Below are 22,189 nucleotides of genomic sequence, written 5' to 3' on the forward strand. Positions count from 1 at the left end.
ATTACCTAGAAATACATTTGGAAATGGGATCATAGCCAAAATATAAACATTGCAACCACAAACGCGCCATTTCTATTATTTACAGCTACTTAAACCGTAAAGAAGGCAAACACAGTTCAGCGCAACCATTTCAAACACAGTCACAATTTACAGTCCTGTTTACCATCTTACAGCAGAGACCCGCCGCACCTCTTATCAAACAATTTCAACTGTATAAAGTTCCAGCGGGGAACAACAGAGAGTTACGACAAAAAACGTCCATCGTACACAGAACGGGGCCCTGGCCGAGGCCAGGATGATCCGTGGTCATTCCGAGCATGTTTTTAATAGCGCGGCTGGGCCGAGCTGCGGAACAAAGGCGGTGTTGTGGCAATAGTTTGGGCGGGGCCATGGAGCGGGAACAGGGGTCAGGGTCAGTGGAGGGGGCACAGATAAACATCCTCCTGTTGTTTGTTTTGGGAGGGATGGCCAGGATCACCATGGGTACACTGTTTATCGCGGTGCTTGGCTCAACCCCGAGGGGCCCCACCGCTGCACCACCAGAGGGACGGGAAAGGAGAGGACTTGTGAAGCGGAAGAGAAAGAAGAGGGTGCACACCGAAATGAGCTGACGAAGAAAGAAAAATGCGGCGGGGGGGGGTGGGACAGAAAAGCCTACGAATGAGTAAGCACACGAGTAAGAAACCACTAAGTACACAACGTTGCCGAGTTGTTTTCTTCAACGCCCCCCTCCCCTTACTGCACAGGAGAAATACAGACAGGATGAAAGAGAGACAGAGGGTGAGCAAGACGCCGCGAGGGCGCACGAGCGAGAGTGCACGAGCAAAGTCTCCACTTACTTGAGGAACGACTGGAAGTCTCCCAACACAGCCTCGCAACCCGGCCACTTGCACACGCCGTGGCTGTAAAGTGGATGGCTGCTCTGGGAATGAGTCTCCTGTGAACTACCACACAAAGAAGAGAGTTCAACGCAAAGCACGGTCAGATTTGGGGGTGTAACGTTATACACATCTTCAGGCTCAACGTGATGCTTGATTCTGAGGTCAGGACTCGATTTTCGATATTTTGTGTGTGGAGTTCAAACAAGTCGGCACTACGTTGACGCTGCGTTCTGCCTACGAGCAAGTCAAACTACGCATGCTAATTAGACCGAGTCGTTTTGTGCGCAACGCTCGAATTGCACCACCTGTGCCAAACATCAAATGTTACCCCGCATTCACACTGGCAGCAGCACAATTCTATGAATCGAAGCTCATTTGTTTTTAATGACAGCCTGAGAATAACAGTGGCAGAAAAGTACAGGGACCGGTATTCCGGCCTCTACTGCAAGCTGAGGAGTCAACAGGGCTGGTTAATAACGAGCTGTGTTGAAGCGATTCAGTCATTTAGAGGGGCTTTGTTTATGGGATATGCCCAATCGCGGCGCCTCTCAAATCTCTCATGGCACATTATTTGCTTGTTTGCGATTGCCATGCCTGGCTTGCCAACGCAAATTCGTCCCCTTTAGCAAAGTTCTAGTGAAGAGCCCGCAGTCTAGTGTTTGTCATTTTAAACAATTCTGATAAACCACTGCGCATCCAAAACAGACACTACTGTTGAAAAACCCACATATTGCAACATTAATACTGTGGCAATCATGTAAGAAAACCTTCAGTACTGACAAATGTAGCCATCAGATCTGTCAGCAGATCCAGACCCCACAGGTGAACATGTTATTCAGGAACACGTCGGTGAGGTCATGCCCTCAGAGACAAATCAATAGGGTAGTTTTGAAGAGTTCCCTTTCTCACAGTATCAGTCTGGTATCCAGTGTTGCATTAGCAGTATTTGAGACACTGCTGATATGGTGACAAGCCCACTGCTTCCAGCTGAGCACAACGGAAACGTTCACGTATCCGTGTGGAAGGCGGAGTACGGCCACCGCGGAGCCAGTGAGGTCTCCCTCTCTTGTGTGTATTCATAAAAAAAGGTCTCCATGTTTCAAGTCACTGATCTCAGCTCAGCTATCCTACGACCTTAGATACAATCCGAGACTTTTGCTGTAAATGACTCATTAATGAAGCACAATGCGACACATTCATTGCTACCGTTACGACACTTTACTGCTATGGCACATTAATTCCAACATGTTAACTGTTACTGCTCTGTGATATCAGAAGTTAGAAAAGGCCCTTTAAAAGCAAAGTGAAAAAGTCAGTGAAATCTCCAGTATGGCCTTGGACGACTCGGTGAGAGCGTGTCCATTCTGCGTGTTACACAGGAATAAAGATCTGAGCAGCACACTTTTACATTCCATTTAATATTCTGCAATGCAGTTTTCTATTCTTGTGAAAGTCACAGGAAGTGACAGAAACTTCAGGAGGTAAATAAATACAAGATTAAACAAGCAAACAAACTCTAAATGGACTATTCAAAATAATGCTCCTATAATAGTCTGTTGATGAGGGGAATATTACTCCTCTAATATTCATAACAAATACTGGAATTTTCCATCTACTGGAGCTGGGATATGCAATCTTGTTTACAAAACCGTAAGTGGAATGATGAGTCATTCCTTACACATTCCAGGTGAAATAAGACTATGAACAGGTCCCCTCTCCCTATGACACACATGCCCACAATCCATATCACATCCTGCGCAATCACAAACGATGCAAATCTGACAAACAAATTAATGCAGCTTTTTTGCAAATGAACGAGAACGCAAAAAACAACAAAAATATGTTTCCCGGGCTTTGTTTACATGCACTCTCCGAACCAGACAACGCTCTGAAATTCCAGCCCACGAGGCAGAGGTATGGTGCAGAAAGCACCCAGTGACCTGCTCCTGTGGAGTTTAATTAGTGCTCTTAAGCCAGAAGACTCGAGAGCAGGGCTTGAGGATATGGCCTCTATCCAGCTACGACCAGATCCCAGAGGAATGGTCCTTATTAAGGAGCATGTGGAAGGGGGGGGATAAAGGGAGGAGGCATACATTTGTCAGGAGACTTTACAGCTCTGTGAGGGAGAGCAGTGCCCCCCCGGGGGGGTGGAGGGGAATGATGGCGTTTCTCCATCTTCCAGGAGAGGTGGGCTCGGGCCCGCTCCGTGCACGCAGGGTTCCAGTTGCAGGCGCCTCCCTGCCGGCGAGGAATTTGTGTGATACACGAGACAGGCCGCGCGGTCCTCGAGCGGGCGCCCTGAACCAAAGGAAACCGCCGGCGCGCAGAGGGAAAACCAGCCCAGCCGCTTGGAGCGGTGGGGTTTCAGAGGACAAGCGGCACTGCGGCAGCTGCCCGTAAGAGGTCTCGGAATAACCTCCGGGCTCCGCAATGACTTCATAGAACGGCAGGTAAAAGAAACCAGTCAATAATCCTCGCCCGACACTTCAAAGTAAAAAACACTGTGGACTTCAAGGTAATGGGGTGGGGGGGTTGCAGAAATGCAACATTTTACAATATGGTGGGATAGTATGGAGTAACACGTGGTAAGAGCTTCACAATAGGTACACAACAACCATACTGAGGTATTATTACTACATATTGCGGTAATATTACTACATATTGCGGCTACCTTATGCCTTGGAATATTTTGAAAGTGCAAGTGGTGAACGATTTTAGTAACAATCTGAACGTCCACGCTTGTCGTGGCTCGCAAGTTCCGAACCAACAATCTCGCCGACAGCGATGTTGCGATGACGCGATGACTAATGGAGAGCCTTGGTAAGCCCCAACACGCAGGACCCTTCGGCCCCTTGGTGTTCCCCGCCGCATGCCCGAACCAAAAAGACATCCGCCCGTGTAACCGATGCATTCTTGAGTGCATCGATAAATGGGATTGCAAACACAGAAGTGAGCACCTCTGTGTGCGCGACTTGGAGCACGTAAGCAAACATCTTGCATACAGCCTACAGGGTACAAAACAGCACATCCAAAAGAGTTTCACACGGCCACAAAAACAACTATCGCGCCCAACACCTGAGCCTCGCACGGCAACGCCCTGCCACAGCGAAAATAGCATCTACCAATCAGCAAACAGTTGCTGAACTGGTTTTTACGGGGCACCTCAAATGCCTGGAATGCCACAGGGAACCAGCTGATGCACCTAAAGGCATGTGAAAATTCATCAAATCCAACCTGGGAGAAGCCAACAACGTTAACAACTGCCTGTGGTGCAATTCCTGAACCTGACTCGCTCCTGGAGATCCCGTTGGAGTTTAGCTCCAACACACCTGACTCAGATATTCAGATGCTACCGAAGGGCTCAATTAAGTGAGCGAGCCGTTTTACACTGGGGTTAGGAAGCAAATATTGCCTGGCAGGGATGGGCACGACAGCTGCACACACGTGCACCCGAACCAAAAAAAATGAGAAAAAGACTATCGATAATCCATTATTCCTATGCATTAACTGACAAAATCAATAATTCATCTTAAATGTGGAACTTAAATAATTTGCTACAGCCTCTCATTTAGCATTGCATTTTTGTTTATTGTTTTTTTTTTTTAAACACACAAAAGTAACTGAAAATAATAAGAAATAAAGACTTTATGAACATATGATTACTATACTGACTTGTACTGGCTTCTTAACATCTTTTTACTTTAATTTTCTGTCTGTACATGCACGTTACAGAACGGACTGCACTTTAAACTCATGTTAACCAGTTTTACATAGCTAGCTAATGCCATGACGAGACAAGCTGCCACACGTTTAATAGGTGTTTGAAGGTGTGCTAAATGCGCCTAAAACATAAACCGATTGGGCTTAGCATATTCTAACGACTGGTGGTATTCAAGCTTCAGTAATTTAGAAGGGGCAACGCTGGCATCCAGCCGAGAGCTTATGCTGTGCAATCCGCTGCATTTCAGAGCGAGCTGCTGTGCTCCGTGTCTTCCCAGACGAGTAAAGTTTAATTACCACGCTCCTGCACAGTCTTCACAGTCCTCCACGCCAGAGTGTTTTTTGCTTTCCTCTGCCCGTCTAAATCTTGCGCATCCTGCATGAAGCCTGTTTAAATCTCTTTAATGCAACGCTCCCAGCCGGGCTGGTGCAGGACGGCGGTCGTACCTCTCTCTCCGGGGGGGCCGGGGCGCGTGGTGCCCATTGGTGCTGGGGTGCTGGCTGAGCGGCGGCGGCTTGGGCGGAGAGGGCGACTTGTCGGCCCTGCTCTTCTCCTCCGCCCTGCCCTCCGTCACGTCCTTCCACAGCTGCTGCAGCTCGGCCGGGATCAGACCTGCGGGACATGGCTGGGCGTTCACCAGCTTTCCTGCCGTCTAGTCGCGCGGACACTGTGCTATCGCTGTTGCGCCAACGGCACTAAGGCGCGCTGCTATCATTTACATTTCTGTTATTGCGTTTGAAATCATAGCAGTGCAGACCGTGCCCACTTGGAAGATCAAAGTGCTTTTAATCACATGCCTGGAGAGTCGATACATACCGTACAAAGCCTTAAACCGCAAAATAATAATTCTCCTAATGAAGTGGCCGCATGCTTGAGAGACCATTACGGCTTATGTTCTGGGGCGGAGTGGCTGTAGTCCACTGCGTAATGAAACGGACAGGCTCACTGTGACAAAGTAATCGGTTCAGACAGCTGTAACGTGAGAGCGCCATGCCCTCACCAGTGAGCAGCTTGCACGAACAGCACCCCCACCCCCCCCTCCCCAGCGTTTAGGTCCGGCATCAGTCTGGTCCCACACTGACCTGTAGGCCTGCTATGACTGGGCCTAAATCCCTATGTCAGGAACGCCTGCTGAATAACACCACAAAGAGAGGATGGGAGGAGGCAGACTAGCTGGTGCTGGTGGAGGAAGGTGATGGAGCGGTGAGGGTCGGGTGGTGGGCGGCCTACCGTGGGGCAGTGAGGCGAGCGTGGCCGTGGTGGGCGGGAGCGCGAGCAGGCCCTGCCTCTGCAGGCTGAGCAGGTGCTGTTGTTGGAGGGACAGGAGCTGCTGCTGGACAGCCATCTGCTGGGCGATCGCGTGCTGCGGGAGGACACGCACACACACACACACACACACACACACACGCGCACACACGCACACACGCACACGGGGCTAAGAGGCATGTTTGGACACGGCAGGGGGCGTCGGTGGGCTGCTGCTCCTACCTCCTTGCTAGGTTTGCCGGCGTGCTGCTGCTGGAGAAGCTGCAGGTGGAGCTCCTCTTGCTGCTTCTTGTAGAACTCCTGGAGCTGTTGCTGCAACGGAGCAAAAGGGAAAAGGCGTCACGGGGCGTGACGGGACGTTCCGAGGCGTTACGGGGGTGGGGGGCTGGCGATAGGCTGGCATGCGCAACTACCTGCTGTAACATCAGCGCCTGTTGCTGCTGGAGGAGCAACTGCAGCTGCTGGGGACTCAGGACCTGCTGTTGGAGGAGCTGCTGCATCTGCTGAGGAGTGACCACCTGAGGGGTCACCATCGGCAACGACACGGGCACCTGCACACACACACACCTTCAATACTTTCGCAATAAATCCTAAAAACAAAACCCATATTCTCCCGATTTCTCTTGCTGAGACACACCAAGCAAACTCCTAGCAAAGACCCACGCAGCAACAGTTCCATCCAGCTGATTAAAAATCTTCTCTAGCTCCCAGCAATAGACCGAGCATGTCTGCACCCCTGGAGGGGAGCACTTGGAGGCTTGGTGTGTAGTGGCGCACGTGCGGCTAGCTAGCGCGGCGGGCACAGGCGCACCCCTCGGCCATCCCGCTAACTGGGTTTTGCGCTCATCTCTCAGATCCCATCCACGCTGAATACAGGAGGGACAGTAGAGGACACGCTGTGCCGCTCCCTAACAGCGAATGCAGGCCCCTTGTTTTCACAATCTGGGCATTTCAGGGAAATAACTCGAGTTCTCAGAGTTTTAACCGTAAACATCAACAAGGCTACATAAACAAACAAACATCTCTTGAAAAAATGTGGTGCTCAGAATTCTGCATTGCTTCAACGGAGACAAATTCCCCTGACCTGAATGTATGTGTGTGCGTGTCAGGGTGACATCTCTTCAAACTAGGCTCCTTATTTAAACCTCCACACATGTATAATTTACAAACATGATTGAGCAAGACAAAAAAAAAAAAAAAAAGTTTATTTTAAAAAAAAGACAAATGCATTATTCATTTCCACTTTTGCTGTGTCGACATGGGTTCAGACATGAGCATTAAAGCGACTACAAAAGAAAGCAGAAAAACATTAATACCCACAAGAGAGACCAACATCTTTACAAATGTACAGCCTTTAAAATGGGCTCGCACGCATCACCTAGCCCCGAGCAATTACTGCTCAAGCCGCATGCGCACACGCACACACATAGCTTTTTAAAATTGTTTACAACAAACATAAACAGAATAATTAAAGTCACATTTGTGGAGCCATATAAATAATACATCCACTGGGGTACACAGCAACTGTAAAAACAAAACTGGAGATTGCATTTTAATTAAGGCTCTGCAACACAAACAAACAAGGGGCTCCAGTAAAGCCAGCTGTGTTGAGCTTCAAGTAAACACCGCGTTGGACCATGTCACTGCAACTATGAGTGAAATATAACAGAGGACTGTCACACACACACACACACACACACGCTTCTTTCCCACACCATCTCTTTGTGCACGTGTGTGCGGCAGAGATGGGGAAGATGAATGTAAGCTACTGTGAAGGTCTAATAACAGCTAAAAAAAATTTTTTTTTTTAAAAACATCATTCAACCAATAACAGAGGAAAACAAACCAGAAAACCCCCATCAGGGCTGCTTGGCTGAAGACGACAGCGAAGAGCAGCTCGGCAAGACAAGCCAGCAAAACCTGGGCAGAGCTTCCTCACTACACTGAAACACGAGAGCAACTCCGCAACCCCTCGGCTTAACCCCAACATACCGACCAATTAATGTAAATAATTCTCCTTTTACAGTCTCAGCCAGCGCTGATGAGTGCTGTCTCCATGACGACAGACAAGTCCAAACATCGTTTTGTTGTTGTTATTGTTCTTGCCAGTGTGTCAGAGAACCAACTCCCCATGAGTGAGCACATGTCAACAAGCGAGCGCTTCTGAAAACACAGCCCATAAATCAACAGGCTTCAACGGTCCAAAAACAAACATAGCCCTTTGTTATTGCCCTCAATACCTTGAACATTTCTGGTTTGGGTTCCCCACCCAAAGTAAAAATAACATTCTTTCCTTTACTCTGCATCTGGGTAAATATGAAAAGCAGAGACACACACACACACACACACACACACACACACACACACACACACACACAGACACACACAAAAAAAAGGAACGCACTAATAACTCATGCCCTGTTAAGACTTTCTGTTCTTAAAGGGGGGGGGGGTGATTTGATTTCTGCGCAGCCAACGCCAGCAAGCCACAAAGAGAAGGAGAAAACCTTTCAGCATTACAGAGCTATTGTTTACAAAATGGAATCAAGGATCAGGTGTCATGGACCCCCAACCCCCAACCCCAGTCACTTGTTTAGTTCAACACTTACTTTGTGACATTACAGGGGTAGGGGGAGGAAAAATGATTAAATAAATCGATGTTGCCCTGATGTAAATGACTCCCTCCCGGTCCACAGGCTGTGATGGCTTTGTAATGTGTCCCGGTAATCCCCTGTTCATACCATGCTCACTCTCACACAGCAAACAAAGTTCTTCCCTGCTAACAACTTCAACAGACATGAACCAGAGGAACATAAGCTCCTCGTGTAAGAAGCTGATATACATTTTTAAAAGTGATGTACATACAGGGGGGTGAAAATAAATAAATAAATAATAATAAAAAAAATCCAACCATTATACAAGTTTAAAAATAACACGTGTGCCTCATTCAAAAACAGCACACAAATAGCTGATGTTAAAACACGTAACAAAACCGGGTACAAGAGCCAAGAACCTCATCAATAAGGCGAATAAATGTACTTCACAGACGCCAGCCTCCATAGCTTGCTCAACCAAAAGCACGCCAGCCAACTCGCCGAGCGCAGCACAAACCTGATTAATTCCATTGGCGTTAAAGGCGGGATGTCATGCAGCACCAGTCTTGTTTTAATGCTGTTGAGAGTAGCGGTGGCAGCGCTCTGCTATCGTGAATCCAACCGCCCAACCCATCCTGCCCCCCTCTTCCACCAATGGCAGGCGCCCAAAGAGGACAACCTCCGTTTAACTGGGCACTCACGTGTCACTGGCCGGTAGCCCCGCCCTGTGTACCTCCCATGTCGACAGGATGTCCAACCTGAACCACTGACATGCTAAAGCTCCCGTTTATTCACTTGGCCGCAAAGAAACATGCAAGTTCATCATTATCAGTAGGCATTGCAGAACCAAAAGGAATCGAATAATTTTGTCCATGAAGCACTTCAGGCCCTTTGAAAACTTAAAATGAATTAGGAGGCATAAAACATTTTTAGTAAACTCCAAAGCAAATATTTAGACAGTGGATTTGTGTCCTTGGGAACTGGCATCCAAGGCAAATAATACAGTTGTAAAACAGTACTGTTGTGTTCAATCTTCAAAACATAAGATAAACCAGACGTTTGTGTTTAGTAATATTAAACACCATCAAACCTCTGTGTGTGTGGGGGGGGGGGGGGGGAACAATAAACAGACTGTAGTTCTACCTGTGTTTCTGGCTCCTTCTCCACACTCTTCTGGGATTTCTCCCCACTCTGTTGTTGCTGTTGTTGAGCAACTTGAAGTGCCTGAAGATGCAAAAAACAATAACAGTTTCCTGATTGGCTCGGCAGATCTCCAAGGACTATTCATGTGTTTTTGAGAGGAGTGCATGCAAGTGGACTCTTTGTCAGTCTGTTACTGCACACAACATTTAAGCCTTTGTCCTTTCGTAAATTTCTATAAAGGCCATGTCCTCTGGAAAAGGCCAGATCCCCTCAAGTACAACAACAGGGTGGAGTGTTTTAAGCTCCACTTCCACTTACTTTTTTTTGGTTGTAGTCCCAAAATACATTCTGGAACACACAAGAAATGACTTTCCAACCTTTTCAAACTGCAAATCTTAATATATTTTTATTTCGTATCCAAGCCGAGCTTCACAGAGACGGTCGTTCGCTTTTAGCGTCCCAAATCAAGGCTGAGCTTTAACACCAGCATGATCACAGATCTGGGAAGGACCCAAACAAAAACAAACAAACAAAAAAAAAAAAGTGGCTGAATCGTCCTCTTAAATGCTTCCTGAGACATGAGTCAAGTCTTGCCTTTGCTGGGATGAATCAGCACTGCTCCACCACTGGTGAAGGTGTGCTCAGGCAGTACAGACAAAGCGCAAACAGGACCGAAAGTTTGAATGGCCTGTGAATGCAGACTGGGCCGGCAAGATATGTGGGGGGTCACAAAATACCACACAGACCAAAAGTATCATGGAAATACACACACACAGGAGACCACCACTACAGATCACAAAAAAGGGCATTTCCTCAGTTCTAGACAAGAAATTCTGGTTGTGTACTGTGGGGGGATATCAAGGTGGACCTCGTTTAAAAAAAGATTTGTACACAGTGATGTGCTCATAGTCGTGTGTGCAATTTCACTTTTAAAGTAATGATTTTAAAAAATGACAAGGTGAGCCGAAAATATGCCACAATTAATGCACATTTCCCACATGATGTACAGACACTTCTGGACATTTTTCTCCCTCTCAAACCTGTTGTGCATTAATTCATCACCCCTGCATTACCCCTTCTTGAAAACGTGGCAAACCAAGCGTCCATCGTGCAAGTCCGGGCCAATTTCTTAGCTCATGAGAATGATATTGACTTCCTAGAGCTGGCATGGAGTTTGGAGAGAACACCATCCCCTTATTTTATATGCAAAACATATATTTTATATGCAAAATTTTCTAGGAACTTTTGTGATATTTATAAATAACTCAGTCGCACCTGTAGTTTGGATCTTGTATTCATTCATACACTTTTATAAAGCAGTCACACAAAAGCGCCGAGCAACAGTAAATCCAGTAAGGCATTTCCAGTAAGGCTCGTTATAGAAATGAGGCCCCTGGTCTTTGTAAGAAGCAGCGACAGGGTGCTGGATTAGGAGGGTCTACAGCATGGTGGAGGTGCGTGTCGTAGAGCGGTAGAAGGACTGGCGGCGCGTGTATTATGGCGGCAGCACTGGGGTTGTGTGTAGGGCAGTGGGGGTTGCGTGTAGCAGAGCGCTGGAAGTGCTCACGGTGTTTGTAGCGCAGTGAGAGAGTGTTAGCAGTGGTCTGTCTCTTCAGCATGAAACCGCAGTACAAGGTAAACCACAGTGGCCTGGCCCTGTTTAACAGTGTTCAACACCCCCAATGGGACATGCTAGTTATGATTTAATGCTAGCATATCGGTGTGCCACAGTGTGCATCGCCACTGGGTCCAATCGAGTAGGGTAAAGTCCAACTACACAACTACCCACCTCAGTCTGAAGCTAACCATGTATCAATTTCAATCTCTGTCCATGCAAACACTTTCAATTGTGTGGACTCCCAACCATGGACAGCCGTTGTACAGATTAAACGATGTCTGGATTTATCTTAGCTTTCCCCCCCACAAGTTTGGTGGCACGTAAAGCAACAAAGGTTGCTTCCAAAATCTACAAATGATGTACATGAGAAACATAGAAATAAATCAACAATCCTCTACATAATGTTCTCGAAAGCCCGGTCAATCACAGCTTTCTACACTCTAGCTTCTACAAGTAAATGTACAGTGCAATAGCAGGCCTGTGGTTGGATTATAAACCAACCTTTAACAGAAAAAAAGCGGCTGGTTTTAACTGAATACATTTACGTAAATGCCGCAAATGTTAAAACAGCAAACAGTTAAAACAGCAAACAAGAGGCTTAAACAGTCATATAGTAAAAACTTTTACATGATACCAGAAAACCACAAATGAGTAACAAGGTGTACTAGAGCACTAGTGTATTTTACACAAGGACATTTTCCACTTTCTCCAATATACTAGCTCTCATTTTCCATTGTTAAGCACCAACAAACGGAAAACCAGGAAACCGGAATTCAACATTTGTGAAAACAAAATGGCCAGTGAGAGGAGCGTCCTCCTTGCTCAGACCTCTCACACCTCGGCAGGGTTGAACATCTGGCCCTGCGGAACTCCCCCATGTGGAGCACGGCGGAAAGAAAAGAATGGTGGATGGGACATGAGGGGAAATGGAAAACTTCAATGGAGAAGCAACAGGAGAAGCAGACGGATCATGTCAAGAGAAACCCAAGGGATCTGAAAATGATACTAGATATGGGAGAAAGCTAAGAAGGTTGTTTTTCACCCCCAAAAAAAGGGGGGGGGAGATTGTGAGGTTGGGGAATTGAAGGGGGTGAAGGGGGCTGCTCTGAAACCCACAGCTGTCTGGAATATATTTCAGAAGCTGGAGGGTGACTGTGGTGACATCATTTGTCTGGAAGCTAAGCGTGAGGCACGGAGAATGGCCGACGGTGTGTGTGGGTGATTGCTGCAGAGTGGCTTTGGCGTTCGGGAAGCACGCGGTCACAAATGCCACAACAGAGCCGGACCTTTAGGCCGGAATTGGGCTTCTCAAGTCTGAGCTAACTTCTAAATTACAATGCTGAATATTACAGGAGAAAAATGTGTTGACAGCTGTCTCCAGAGAATAGCTGGTTTGCTGCATGTTTGCTCAAGACTGGTTGCTTAACAACGCCATTGTGCAACAAGTGTTGGAATGTCAGTTAGCATTTACTTTTGAGTAACCATTTCCTTAAAGTAACACTGTCTTCAGCCTCCTTTGATGGAGATTGCAGTGATAAATGGCCTGAGAAGACACTTTACCTGTTGTATCTGCTGTGTTTTGGTTGTAGATGCCTTCACCGCTGAAGTCTCACTGGTGGCTTGTTCCTCCTCAGAGCTCAGTCGCTCCTGGCCGGCTGGGCTGCTGTTGGTGGCTTGATCCGTCTTGGACTCCTGCATATCGCCGTAATGACCTAAACAAAAGAGAGACACAGACACAGACACACACCTTAGCAACAATCAGCACAGCTCAAACATCATGCTAAGGGACTTTAAGGGATGAGGGGCAACAACCAACCACTCAAAACAGCAGATGGACTGAGAAAGCTGGAGTCTACATGGTACAGACAAACTTGGCCATCTTGAGTAATACTACATGAAAAGAAGACAGAAGCAGGAAAATGCTGACACTACATTCTCTGAATGAAAAATAATCGGGCACAAAAAGTGTCATTCTGAGAGAATGAGTGTGGGTTCTGCCCTTCAACCGATATCCTGCTCTGTCCACCTTAAAGTCAACAAACATCTGTGCAAAACAGCCTGTTCACATCAGTGTGTCCAAACAAACTGCCATGAAAACATAAGATTCCTAGACCTACTGCTACACGATGGAGGTTAACCTGTTATACAGTCCTGTTAAATATTTCGAATTCAGCAACAGGATTTTGCCCTCGTGAGAACTTCAGGCTAGCTCTCTATGGGAAATGGTCTATATGGAAAAAGACAAGCTTCATGAAACAAGTGAATCATCCAAGTGAACCACCTCCAGATTATATATTTTGCCAGTTCCATCACCATCTCTGATTCCCCCCTCAAAAGGCCTTCTTCATTGCAAAGAACATTCACCAGTCCTTGCATGGTTAAACCCACTCCCACACAAAGAACCCAGAGCTGATATTTTCTAAATAACTGATTGCCACCATGACTACAGTAAACAAAGGAGCCCAAGGTTCGGTGTTTATTAACAAACACATTGTGCTTCTGGAGCAATTTAACATTAACCAGGTGGTACGATCCACAGATCTTGCAGGTGCCATAATACACTGGGAGGGCCTTATGTAAACAGCTGGTGGGGGCGGGGGGAGCGATTCAAAAAGCAACACCGCCAGAGTAAACAGTGGAGAAAATCTCTAGACAAACAAGCTGCCCCTCTCCTGACATGAATGTGAACCAGAACAGAGCTCACGGGATACGAGGGTGTGTTATTAGATGCAAACAGGCTCGCAGCCCTTTTTGCATGGAAGATATAACAGTTTCAAATACTTTTTTTATACAAATACTTTACTAGTTACCCATGTCGTTAATGTCTCTTAAAGCATTTGCAGCATCAGTGCACATCATTACCATTATAGCAGCAAGCTAACGGTGTTTGTAAGGATGCGATGCATTAACTTTTCTTACCGCAGTTCTGCTTTAGAACAGCAGCAAACATAGAAAACAGCAATTTTATACATTTAAACCGATATGAACAGTTCTGAGGAAACACTTACATGGGACTCCTTCTCATTGACAAGTACGGTATTATATTTGAGCTTGGCAGAAAACTAAAATGTAGAATGCATTATGTTTTAGTAACACATTAAGCTCATTAGATAATTAGTATGGCAGTGCATAACAAAACAGATGAACGCAAAAAACAAAAAAAAAAAAACCCAAAGCACTTTTCCCCCCATTTCAATTAATCTGCAGAAAATAAGAATAAAATCATACAATTAATTTCTGCATGAAAATGATGCTTGACTGACAGATTTCCGTGTTTTGTTTTTTTTTACTCCTTGTTCAGCAAGCCGACTCTCTCACGCCATGCGGATACACAGCCCTGTACAACATATCCGCGTGGCTCACCCACAGAAGGTAACCTCGTGATTGCCTTCACACTTGTGCTCGTGTTGTAGGCCAGCACGATTTCATGAAAAGGATCCCCAGTCTGGGATGTGCGAGCTGAAGACAAAGAGAAGGTCCTCCTGCTCCTCACGCATTTCATCTCAACCTTTGGGGGTCATCACAGATATAAATCACTCAACTCTCACGCTACAGATACTGACCAAAATTAATAAGTTAAAATCAGGTCAAAACGGCTGTGCTATTGGCAAACGTGATGCACCCCCTCTAAATGTCCTGCACTGGCAGAAAAAGGTGAAATTCTAAATTCTATAAATGGGTCTAAAAGATCCCAGCAGAAAATGGCAATAGCAATGGATGGTGCAACCTTGTTCTACCTGACAATCATTTTTTGCTAACTGTTTTTAAACAGTTAGTTAATTGTGATTTTTTTTGCCATTGCTGGGGCATGTTACAGCAGTTACTTGCAAGTACTAAAGGAGATAATGAAACCTGAAACTTTGCAATGGAATAGCCTACCCATGTGATCTTGAAAAATTAGGTAATTAAAAGTGCTTCAGTATAATCAGATAGCTTAAAGGGGAGGGGGAGATCTTCCAAATAAACAATACGATTTATGAATAGACAGAATGAGCGAGAGATCATTTATAGGGCACCTACATTTTATGAGACCATAACACAACCACCACACAGCATGGTAATTGCATAGCTAACGTAGCAAACAATAATACAAACCAGGTAAATGAATGTCAGAAAATTAGTTATGATGCTGTGAATATGTTTAGCTGGTCTTCTCACATTATGGCCACCAATCTGTGGGAGAGAGATTTTGTTCCAAGTACAACTGAGACATGTGAAACTGCCTATGAGAATTTGAGCCTCAAGCGTTAAGCTGCGTCTCTTTATTTTTCACAAAGCCACCTTTGATTCCACGTAGATTTAGTGATGCCTGTGATCCACGTAGATTCGGTGATGCCTGTGGTGGGTACATCTCCCTCATGACGGCCTGCCTGCTGACTGGAAGCAATACGGGCTGTAGAATTGCTGTCCAGGACAAGCCAGCCCACCATGACTAAAATGTCATGTTCTATTACATTTGGGTTCATCGCTCAAAGGCACAAATAACTTCCATAAGTGGTTGGTGTGTTTTGGCGCAAGCCACACGGTTTTCTTACATTTCTACTTAGCCTGTGTATTTTTCACCGTTCACCATCATAAAGTCCCTTTACAGTGGAAACAGAGGTCCGTTTCCAGAAACTGGCACCGCAGACCAGATTCCTTATTCCACCACAATTCTCAATTTCCACTGTAGTACTGGCATACAGTTGCAAACAAAAGGTTGCGAACCCTTTTTACTTATCTGTATTTCTGCATGAATTAAAAATGTATGTGGACCTATAGATAACCTTAAAAACCAGTAATACCAGTAATTGGCGTTAGGTGTTCCATTCAACTCAGCTAGGAGTATTGCTCTGCCATACATAATCAATAGGAATACCACACTCAGTAAGAGCTATATTCTCAGAACAGCTACAACTGGCTCCCTGAACAGCCACAGTTCGATGTGTCGTCAATTCCATGAGGTATTGGAACACATTCATTTGAGAGTTTGCTCCATGTTGACATAATTGCATCATGAAACGGCTGCAGATTTGTCAGCTACACATTAATGCTGTGGATTCCTCGTTCTACCTCAGCCAAGAGAGGCTCTGCTGGACTCAATGTGCTGAACTCACAGTAACGGAACCGGTCTGAGGTGATGGTTACATGGTGCACTGTAACACGGCACATTACCGTTCTGGAACTAGACATTATAAGATGGGCAAATTGGAGCCATAATGGGAAGCACATGGTCTGTGACAATAAGGAGATATGCTGCAGCATTCAAAGGATGCTGGCATTAGGGGACCTAATGTGAGCAGAGACAACCTTTCCCACCCAATTAAACCCCCACCACCCTGAACTGCTGACAAAAGCCAGGTTGAGTCCATGGTTCCCTACTATCTGGATGTTGCAGGGAAAAAAAAAACAAAAAAACAAGATTCTTCAGACATGCAATGCCGCCTTTTTCCAACAGTCCTGTTTAAATTGGCTTGAGGCCACTGTACAGTCCTGTTCTGAGTGGTATTCTCCCGTTGTAGTCCATCAACCTTCAACATGCAGTGTGTTTTGAGATGGTTGTGTTCAACATGGTTGTAAGGAGTGGATATTTGAGTTATCATAGTTGTCCTGACAGCTCAAACCAGTCTGGCCATTCTCCTCTGACCTCCCTCATAAACAAGGCGTTCCCACCCACAGAACCGCCACTCAGTAGACGTGTTTTGCTTTTCGCACCTGTATGTGTAAACTCTGGAGTCTGCTGTGCGTGAAAATTGCAGGAGAACAACAGCTTCACAAATACTCACACCAGCCCATCTGGCACCAACTACCACGCCACATTCCAGTTTACTCAAATAACATCCCCCCCCCCTCCAAATCGGATTTTACCGTGAACATTAACTGATACTGTCAGTTGAGCCGTGTCTGCATGCTTTCACGCGCTGCACTGCTGCCGCACGATTGGCTCATTGGCTAACTTCATGTACTAGCAGGTGTACAGGTATTCCTAATAAAGTGGCCCGTGATGGTAACATACACCACTGATTGCTTGAACCTCATAACAGAAGTCTGTTGTAATTCTGTTGCACATTACAGTGTAATGTGGTGCAATATGGACTTATCAAGAAGGACCCTCAAGAAAAGCTGCTGCTAAAAGACTGGAAGAGGTTATAACTGGATTTGTACAGACGTGAGCCTTCAGCACTCTAAGAGGACAGTTGCAAACGGGTGAAATGCAATGTCGCTGCACTGTTGCCACACCGTTGCCTAGGAGTCCAACCAAGATCAGCGCATGTGTTTGCCAATCAATCCTCAAACAAGATCCCTAAATAACAGCCAAGGATCTGTAAGCATCCCTTGCATTTAATATCATCAGTGTTCATAAGACTACCTTGAAAATAAAACCCGAGGTACTCAATAGGAGGTTACTACTGATGATACACATTATGCAAGCAATAAATCAAACCAAACAAAACATGAAAGCAACCTCAAGGCCGGATGCCAAAATGAACCTCACTACTAAAGCAAATGTTCTGTGGACGGTGCAGACAAAAGTTGGACTTTTTGGTAAACATACACAGTGTCATATTTGGACACACTGCATATAAAACACTGCATACCATTAAACTATCAGAGCCGCAGCCAAACTGTAAAGCATGAAGAAGAGAATGGTTTTGCTGCCTCAGGGATTTGATGGTCTGCTATCAGCGAGAGACTAATGAATTCCAACCTGTATAAGGAATTGCTACCACAGAATATATCAGGGTATCTGTCCATGACCTATAAAACAAATAAAATAATGCAACGTCTGAGTCTTGTCCTCAAATCTTACTCAAATTCTGTCCTGAAGCAAATCTTTCAAGCAATACTTTCAGAACACACATACATATAAAAATATACATATATACAAGCAATTTGTATTTGGCAAAACATTTTGTGCATACCAAGATACAAGAAAACTGCTGTGCATACTAATCTGTAGCTACGGAATATGTTTTAAGTTAATTCCAGTAAAGAACATAATGTTCATTACTTTATAAGGCATTTTCCATCAAATGATTTTACCTTTGCCTCAAATTGTTACACTATACTTTTACCACTATTCTACACTTCCTTTTCTAGTACGTCTGAGCAAACCCTGTAAACCCTGGATGCTGTAGGCCAATAAATGTGCTGAAAAGGCTAGCATGTTGTAGAGGTCCCCTGCAATACTGCTTTAAGTCTGTCACACCATGGAAGAAAGACGTGGGGCTATCGATGTTCAAAATGTGTGTGGAATAAAAGAGAAGAAAAAAGCAGACACACACACTTTTTAAAAATATTAACTATGCATGTGTCAATTTCACTGAAACAAGTTTGTCTGGCTAGTTCATATTTGTTAGGCTAAAGTTAGCGAGGTAACCCAAAAAGTTAGATATCTCATAAATGTATCGTATCCTGCAAGTGTACTCCAGTAGTATGGTATTAATTCAGATTCAATAATTTGATTTTAAATCGCATGTACATAAAAAGAAATTGTATCCACACTGATATAAATGGCAATGGATGCAAATAAATACACAGATTCTGAATGTTTAAGTCATTTGTTCAATATAGATAGATACTGCACTGTAAAACATCAAGCGATGTTAGTTAAACTCAAAAGTATTTTAATCAATACGACTTAAAATTATGACCAAAACGATAGGATGACAAAATACCATTCTGTAATGCAGGTACGTCTAAAGAATCTCAAACTTTCTTGTGGCTGGAGGAAACGAAACTACTTTAAGTTCCACACCAGTGCATTCATGTGTTTGCCATCAACATGACATACAAACAAAAGTTAAATCGGTTGAATATTTTTAGTCAACACAATCTCTCTCAGTTCTTTAAAAAAAAAAAAAAAAGAAAAGAAAGAAGGTACTCTGTTGCCTTCTTTCACTTTGGATTTTATCAGCTCTGTGGTGACATGCCAAAACCAATCTCAAGGGCAAACAAAGATTGCATAACAGCCCTGTTGTTCCCAGCCATTTGGACAGGTGTGTGGGGCTCAAGATATGACAAAAGAATTAGTGGCATTTGTATAATGATCAAACTGATACTGTAGAGGGACACGGTGTGCACACAATCCCCAAAAAAAAGGGTAGAAGTGGGTAATTTTTTTAGAAAATTGGAATTCGAGGAGAATTAACAATGTCACTTTTAGTTAAGCCCATCCAGAGGCAGGCCAGCGTGAAAGCAAGAAAATGCCCCCAAGCATGTTGAGCAACAAACATTTGCCTTTTGCGAATGTGGATCAGCAGCGTGCAACAGAGAGCGTGTGTCCACTTGTGTTGCAAGTTGCCATGCACTCAATGATGTGCAAGATCGTTTAGCACGAGCCAGGTTTTCCTAGTAGGATTGACCCTTCACACAAGCAGCGAATAACACAAGCAAAAGTATATAGCAGAGGAACATTTAAAAAAGCGAAAGAACGAGAAGAAAAGAAAAGGGTTCGGCCTCGGTTCAGACAGGTACCATCACATCTGTACCAGCGCAAGTTTGACAACGGGTGTGTCTCTGTGTCTGCAATTACGGCAAGAAAACATCTTTCAGTCATTGGCGCAATCACTGACAATTCATCTTCTCTTGCTCAAAGTGCCCAAGGCGTTCACCTTAATCAGCATGTCTCCAACAAATACCACAACTGTAACGCTACAAACTCAAACCGATTGGAGAAAGAACATGGTTAAATAATTTGCTGTAGCTCAGCTAGGCAAAGGGGTAAGCCCCACCCCGACCAAGAGGTCATGACCAGCATGCAACAGCAACGCACACACAAGCAGTTTGTTAGCAAATCGGCTCTCGTACTGGGCGTTGTTTGCCCGTTAGGGAAAGCTGCATCGCTGCATCAGCTTGTATTAATTTAGAGGATGCAGGATCCTAGCAGATTTCCTACATTCCGAGCTTCATATGTATCTAGTGCCAGTTCAAAGCACCAGAACGCACGGTCTTGTGAAGCATCTGACAACCAGATATTTAATGGACGTTCTGACAGAACAAAAGTGCTCCTTTTAGACCAAATGAGAGACCATTATAAAGTGCAATGGATAAAAATAAAACACAGACAGGGTATACAAAAGTAGAAATGCTTAGATTGGCATATTGTGAATACTCCCTCACTTGCACAATACCGATGTGGAGCATTTTTAAAATCCATCAGTTAGTTTTTTGTTTTTTTTAACCAAACAAATAAATAAAATATTTGTCCTATATTAAATTGTCAAACAAATAACATTGGCTACTGAGTCCACAACTATCCACGTTATGATACCTAGATCTGGGCATTACGCTTATTTGAACATCTGCGACTACATTCTCTTAGAGAGAAACTTCTAAGTAAATTAACCTTACATACCATGGCCAGATCCTATTGTTTCTTTATAAAACACATGCTCATCTTAAGTCGGCACAGAGCAATTTAAGTGCATTACCAGTAGGGTTCAAACCACAAAGGATGTGGCTACCATACTCTCTGCCCTGTGAAATTTTAAATTCCAATAAGCTATATACATGGTTATGATAAATTTCACCAGCTCGAATGTATTATTTCTTAACGGCTGCCCCAGTAGGAGTCCTTACAAACGCAGAGCAACATTTTAAAGTGCCAAAACTCATGAACCTCATAAATGAGTCACATAATATTGATTGTAAGAATATGCCAGCCACATCACTGACTGGCATGGTTACTACAGAACAGGAAAGTGGAGGACAGAGATAAAAGGGAGGAAAAAAAAAAGTGAACATTAAACAGATGATGTAAGGAGATGAGAATAGGATTTCTCAGGGCACGGTCCTGCACAATCACTACACATGCAAGGACATGAAATCAGACGAGCACAGAAAAACACCCCTCTCTCCACGCCGCAATCCCATCACACACTTACACACAGGAAGCACTGCAAAGTCATCAAACACACCCTTAATAGGCAAACAATACCCGGTATGTCAGCAGCTGTCAAAAACCTCCCACAGATGCTACAAAGTCACACCCTAAAATTTGGTAAAAGAAGGAATAACATTTTCAAAACATCCTAATCATTAAGTCTGGTTCACAATATGAATCACATTATGCACCAAATTGATTGTTGAATGCCAGGTTAACAAAGGATTTTATGATTAGAGGATTATTTAATTGCTTCAGTAAAGTCAGTGCCAAACCAACGGTAACAAAGAGCAATTTCCCATGACATTTAACCACAACTGTCCCACTGAAGCAGAACACTGTTAAATAACATAGCCAGCAGGAGACACATGGATGACAAGTCCTGCTCTACCACCTTTTATTATCCAAACACATCTGGAGCAGAGTTGCACCCGAAGCAACACCATAAACGTAAAGTAAAAATTTATTTGTTATTTGTTCAACTAAGCAGAAAAGTGAAATCTTTAGGACAAATGTTTTAAAGATGTGAGCGCTGCTGGCACGTACTACATCCTCAGGGCACGCAACACCTGGTTCACAGAAATTCAAACACTGCAAAGAACATGGTCGCGACTACAAATGATAGTCTACACGACATTATTAAAAAGAATCCATCTTTAGCTTCGTTACCTTAGTTATCTATCGACTTTGGGGACTAAAAACAAAGAAGTGAGGCGACTTTTTTTTTTTCAGCCCTCTGAACGAACAAAAATGTAGTGCCATGCCGGATAAGCCTTTGTCGTGAGTATATGGACGTCAGTAGCAGACTTCACCTGGCCGTGCCGAAGGGAATAAAAAGCCAAGAGGTCACGTCTTATCTATGAAATCCTTTAAACGTTATAGTCCGAAACTACAGCAAGTTACTGAATACTAGCCGACAAGTGAGCGGACTGAAAAGCCGCAACTACTTTCGTATGGCAAACTTCAAAAATGTTTGCTTCAACTCGCTAAGTTCGCCAAGCTAGCGTAACTTCTCTAAAAACACGACGCACATGTGTTAGCCAGTAACCGAGCCGCGTCTGTCAACGAGGGATGACATTTGCCAACGTTCCCGTTTACAGT

The 22,189-nt window shown here is 44.6% G+C and overlaps 1 protein-coding gene across 4 annotated transcripts in view; it reads right to left on the minus strand.

The window, feature by feature from the left end:
- Window positions 1-22,189, minus strand: part of foxp1a (forkhead box P1a) — a 28,030-nt gene that overhangs the window by 5,396 nt on the left and 445 nt on the right. The window contains exons 1-8 of one of the 4 annotated variants that reach the window (XM_027017917.3): window positions 21,758-21,911; window positions 12,784-12,935; window positions 9,606-9,686; window positions 6,282-6,419; window positions 6,091-6,180; window positions 5,833-5,965; window positions 5,049-5,214; window positions 840-944 (exon numbers count right to left, since the gene is read on the minus strand). In XM_027017917.3, the coding sequence (XP_026873718.2) occupies window positions 840-944; window positions 5,049-5,214; window positions 5,833-5,965; window positions 6,091-6,180; window positions 6,282-6,419; window positions 9,606-9,686; window positions 12,784-12,921 (851 nt within the window). In that variant the 5' untranslated portion in view covers window positions 12,922-12,935; window positions 21,758-21,911. Of the gene's footprint in view, window positions 1-839; window positions 945-5,048; window positions 5,215-5,832; window positions 5,966-6,090; window positions 6,181-6,281; window positions 6,420-8,979; window positions 9,129-9,605; window positions 9,687-12,783; window positions 12,936-21,757; window positions 21,912-22,189 lie in introns of those variants that run through there. The other 3 variants (XM_027017916.3, XM_081706805.1, XM_027017918.3) reach the window with 3 other exon arrangements.

The sequence above is a fragment of the Electrophorus electricus genome, chromosome 24 (assembly GCF_041902795.1).
Source record: "Electrophorus electricus isolate QZ-2024a chromosome 24, ASM4190279v1, whole genome shotgun sequence".
NCBI classification, from domain to species: domain Eukaryota; kingdom Metazoa; phylum Chordata; class Actinopteri; order Gymnotiformes; family Gymnotidae; genus Electrophorus; species Electrophorus electricus.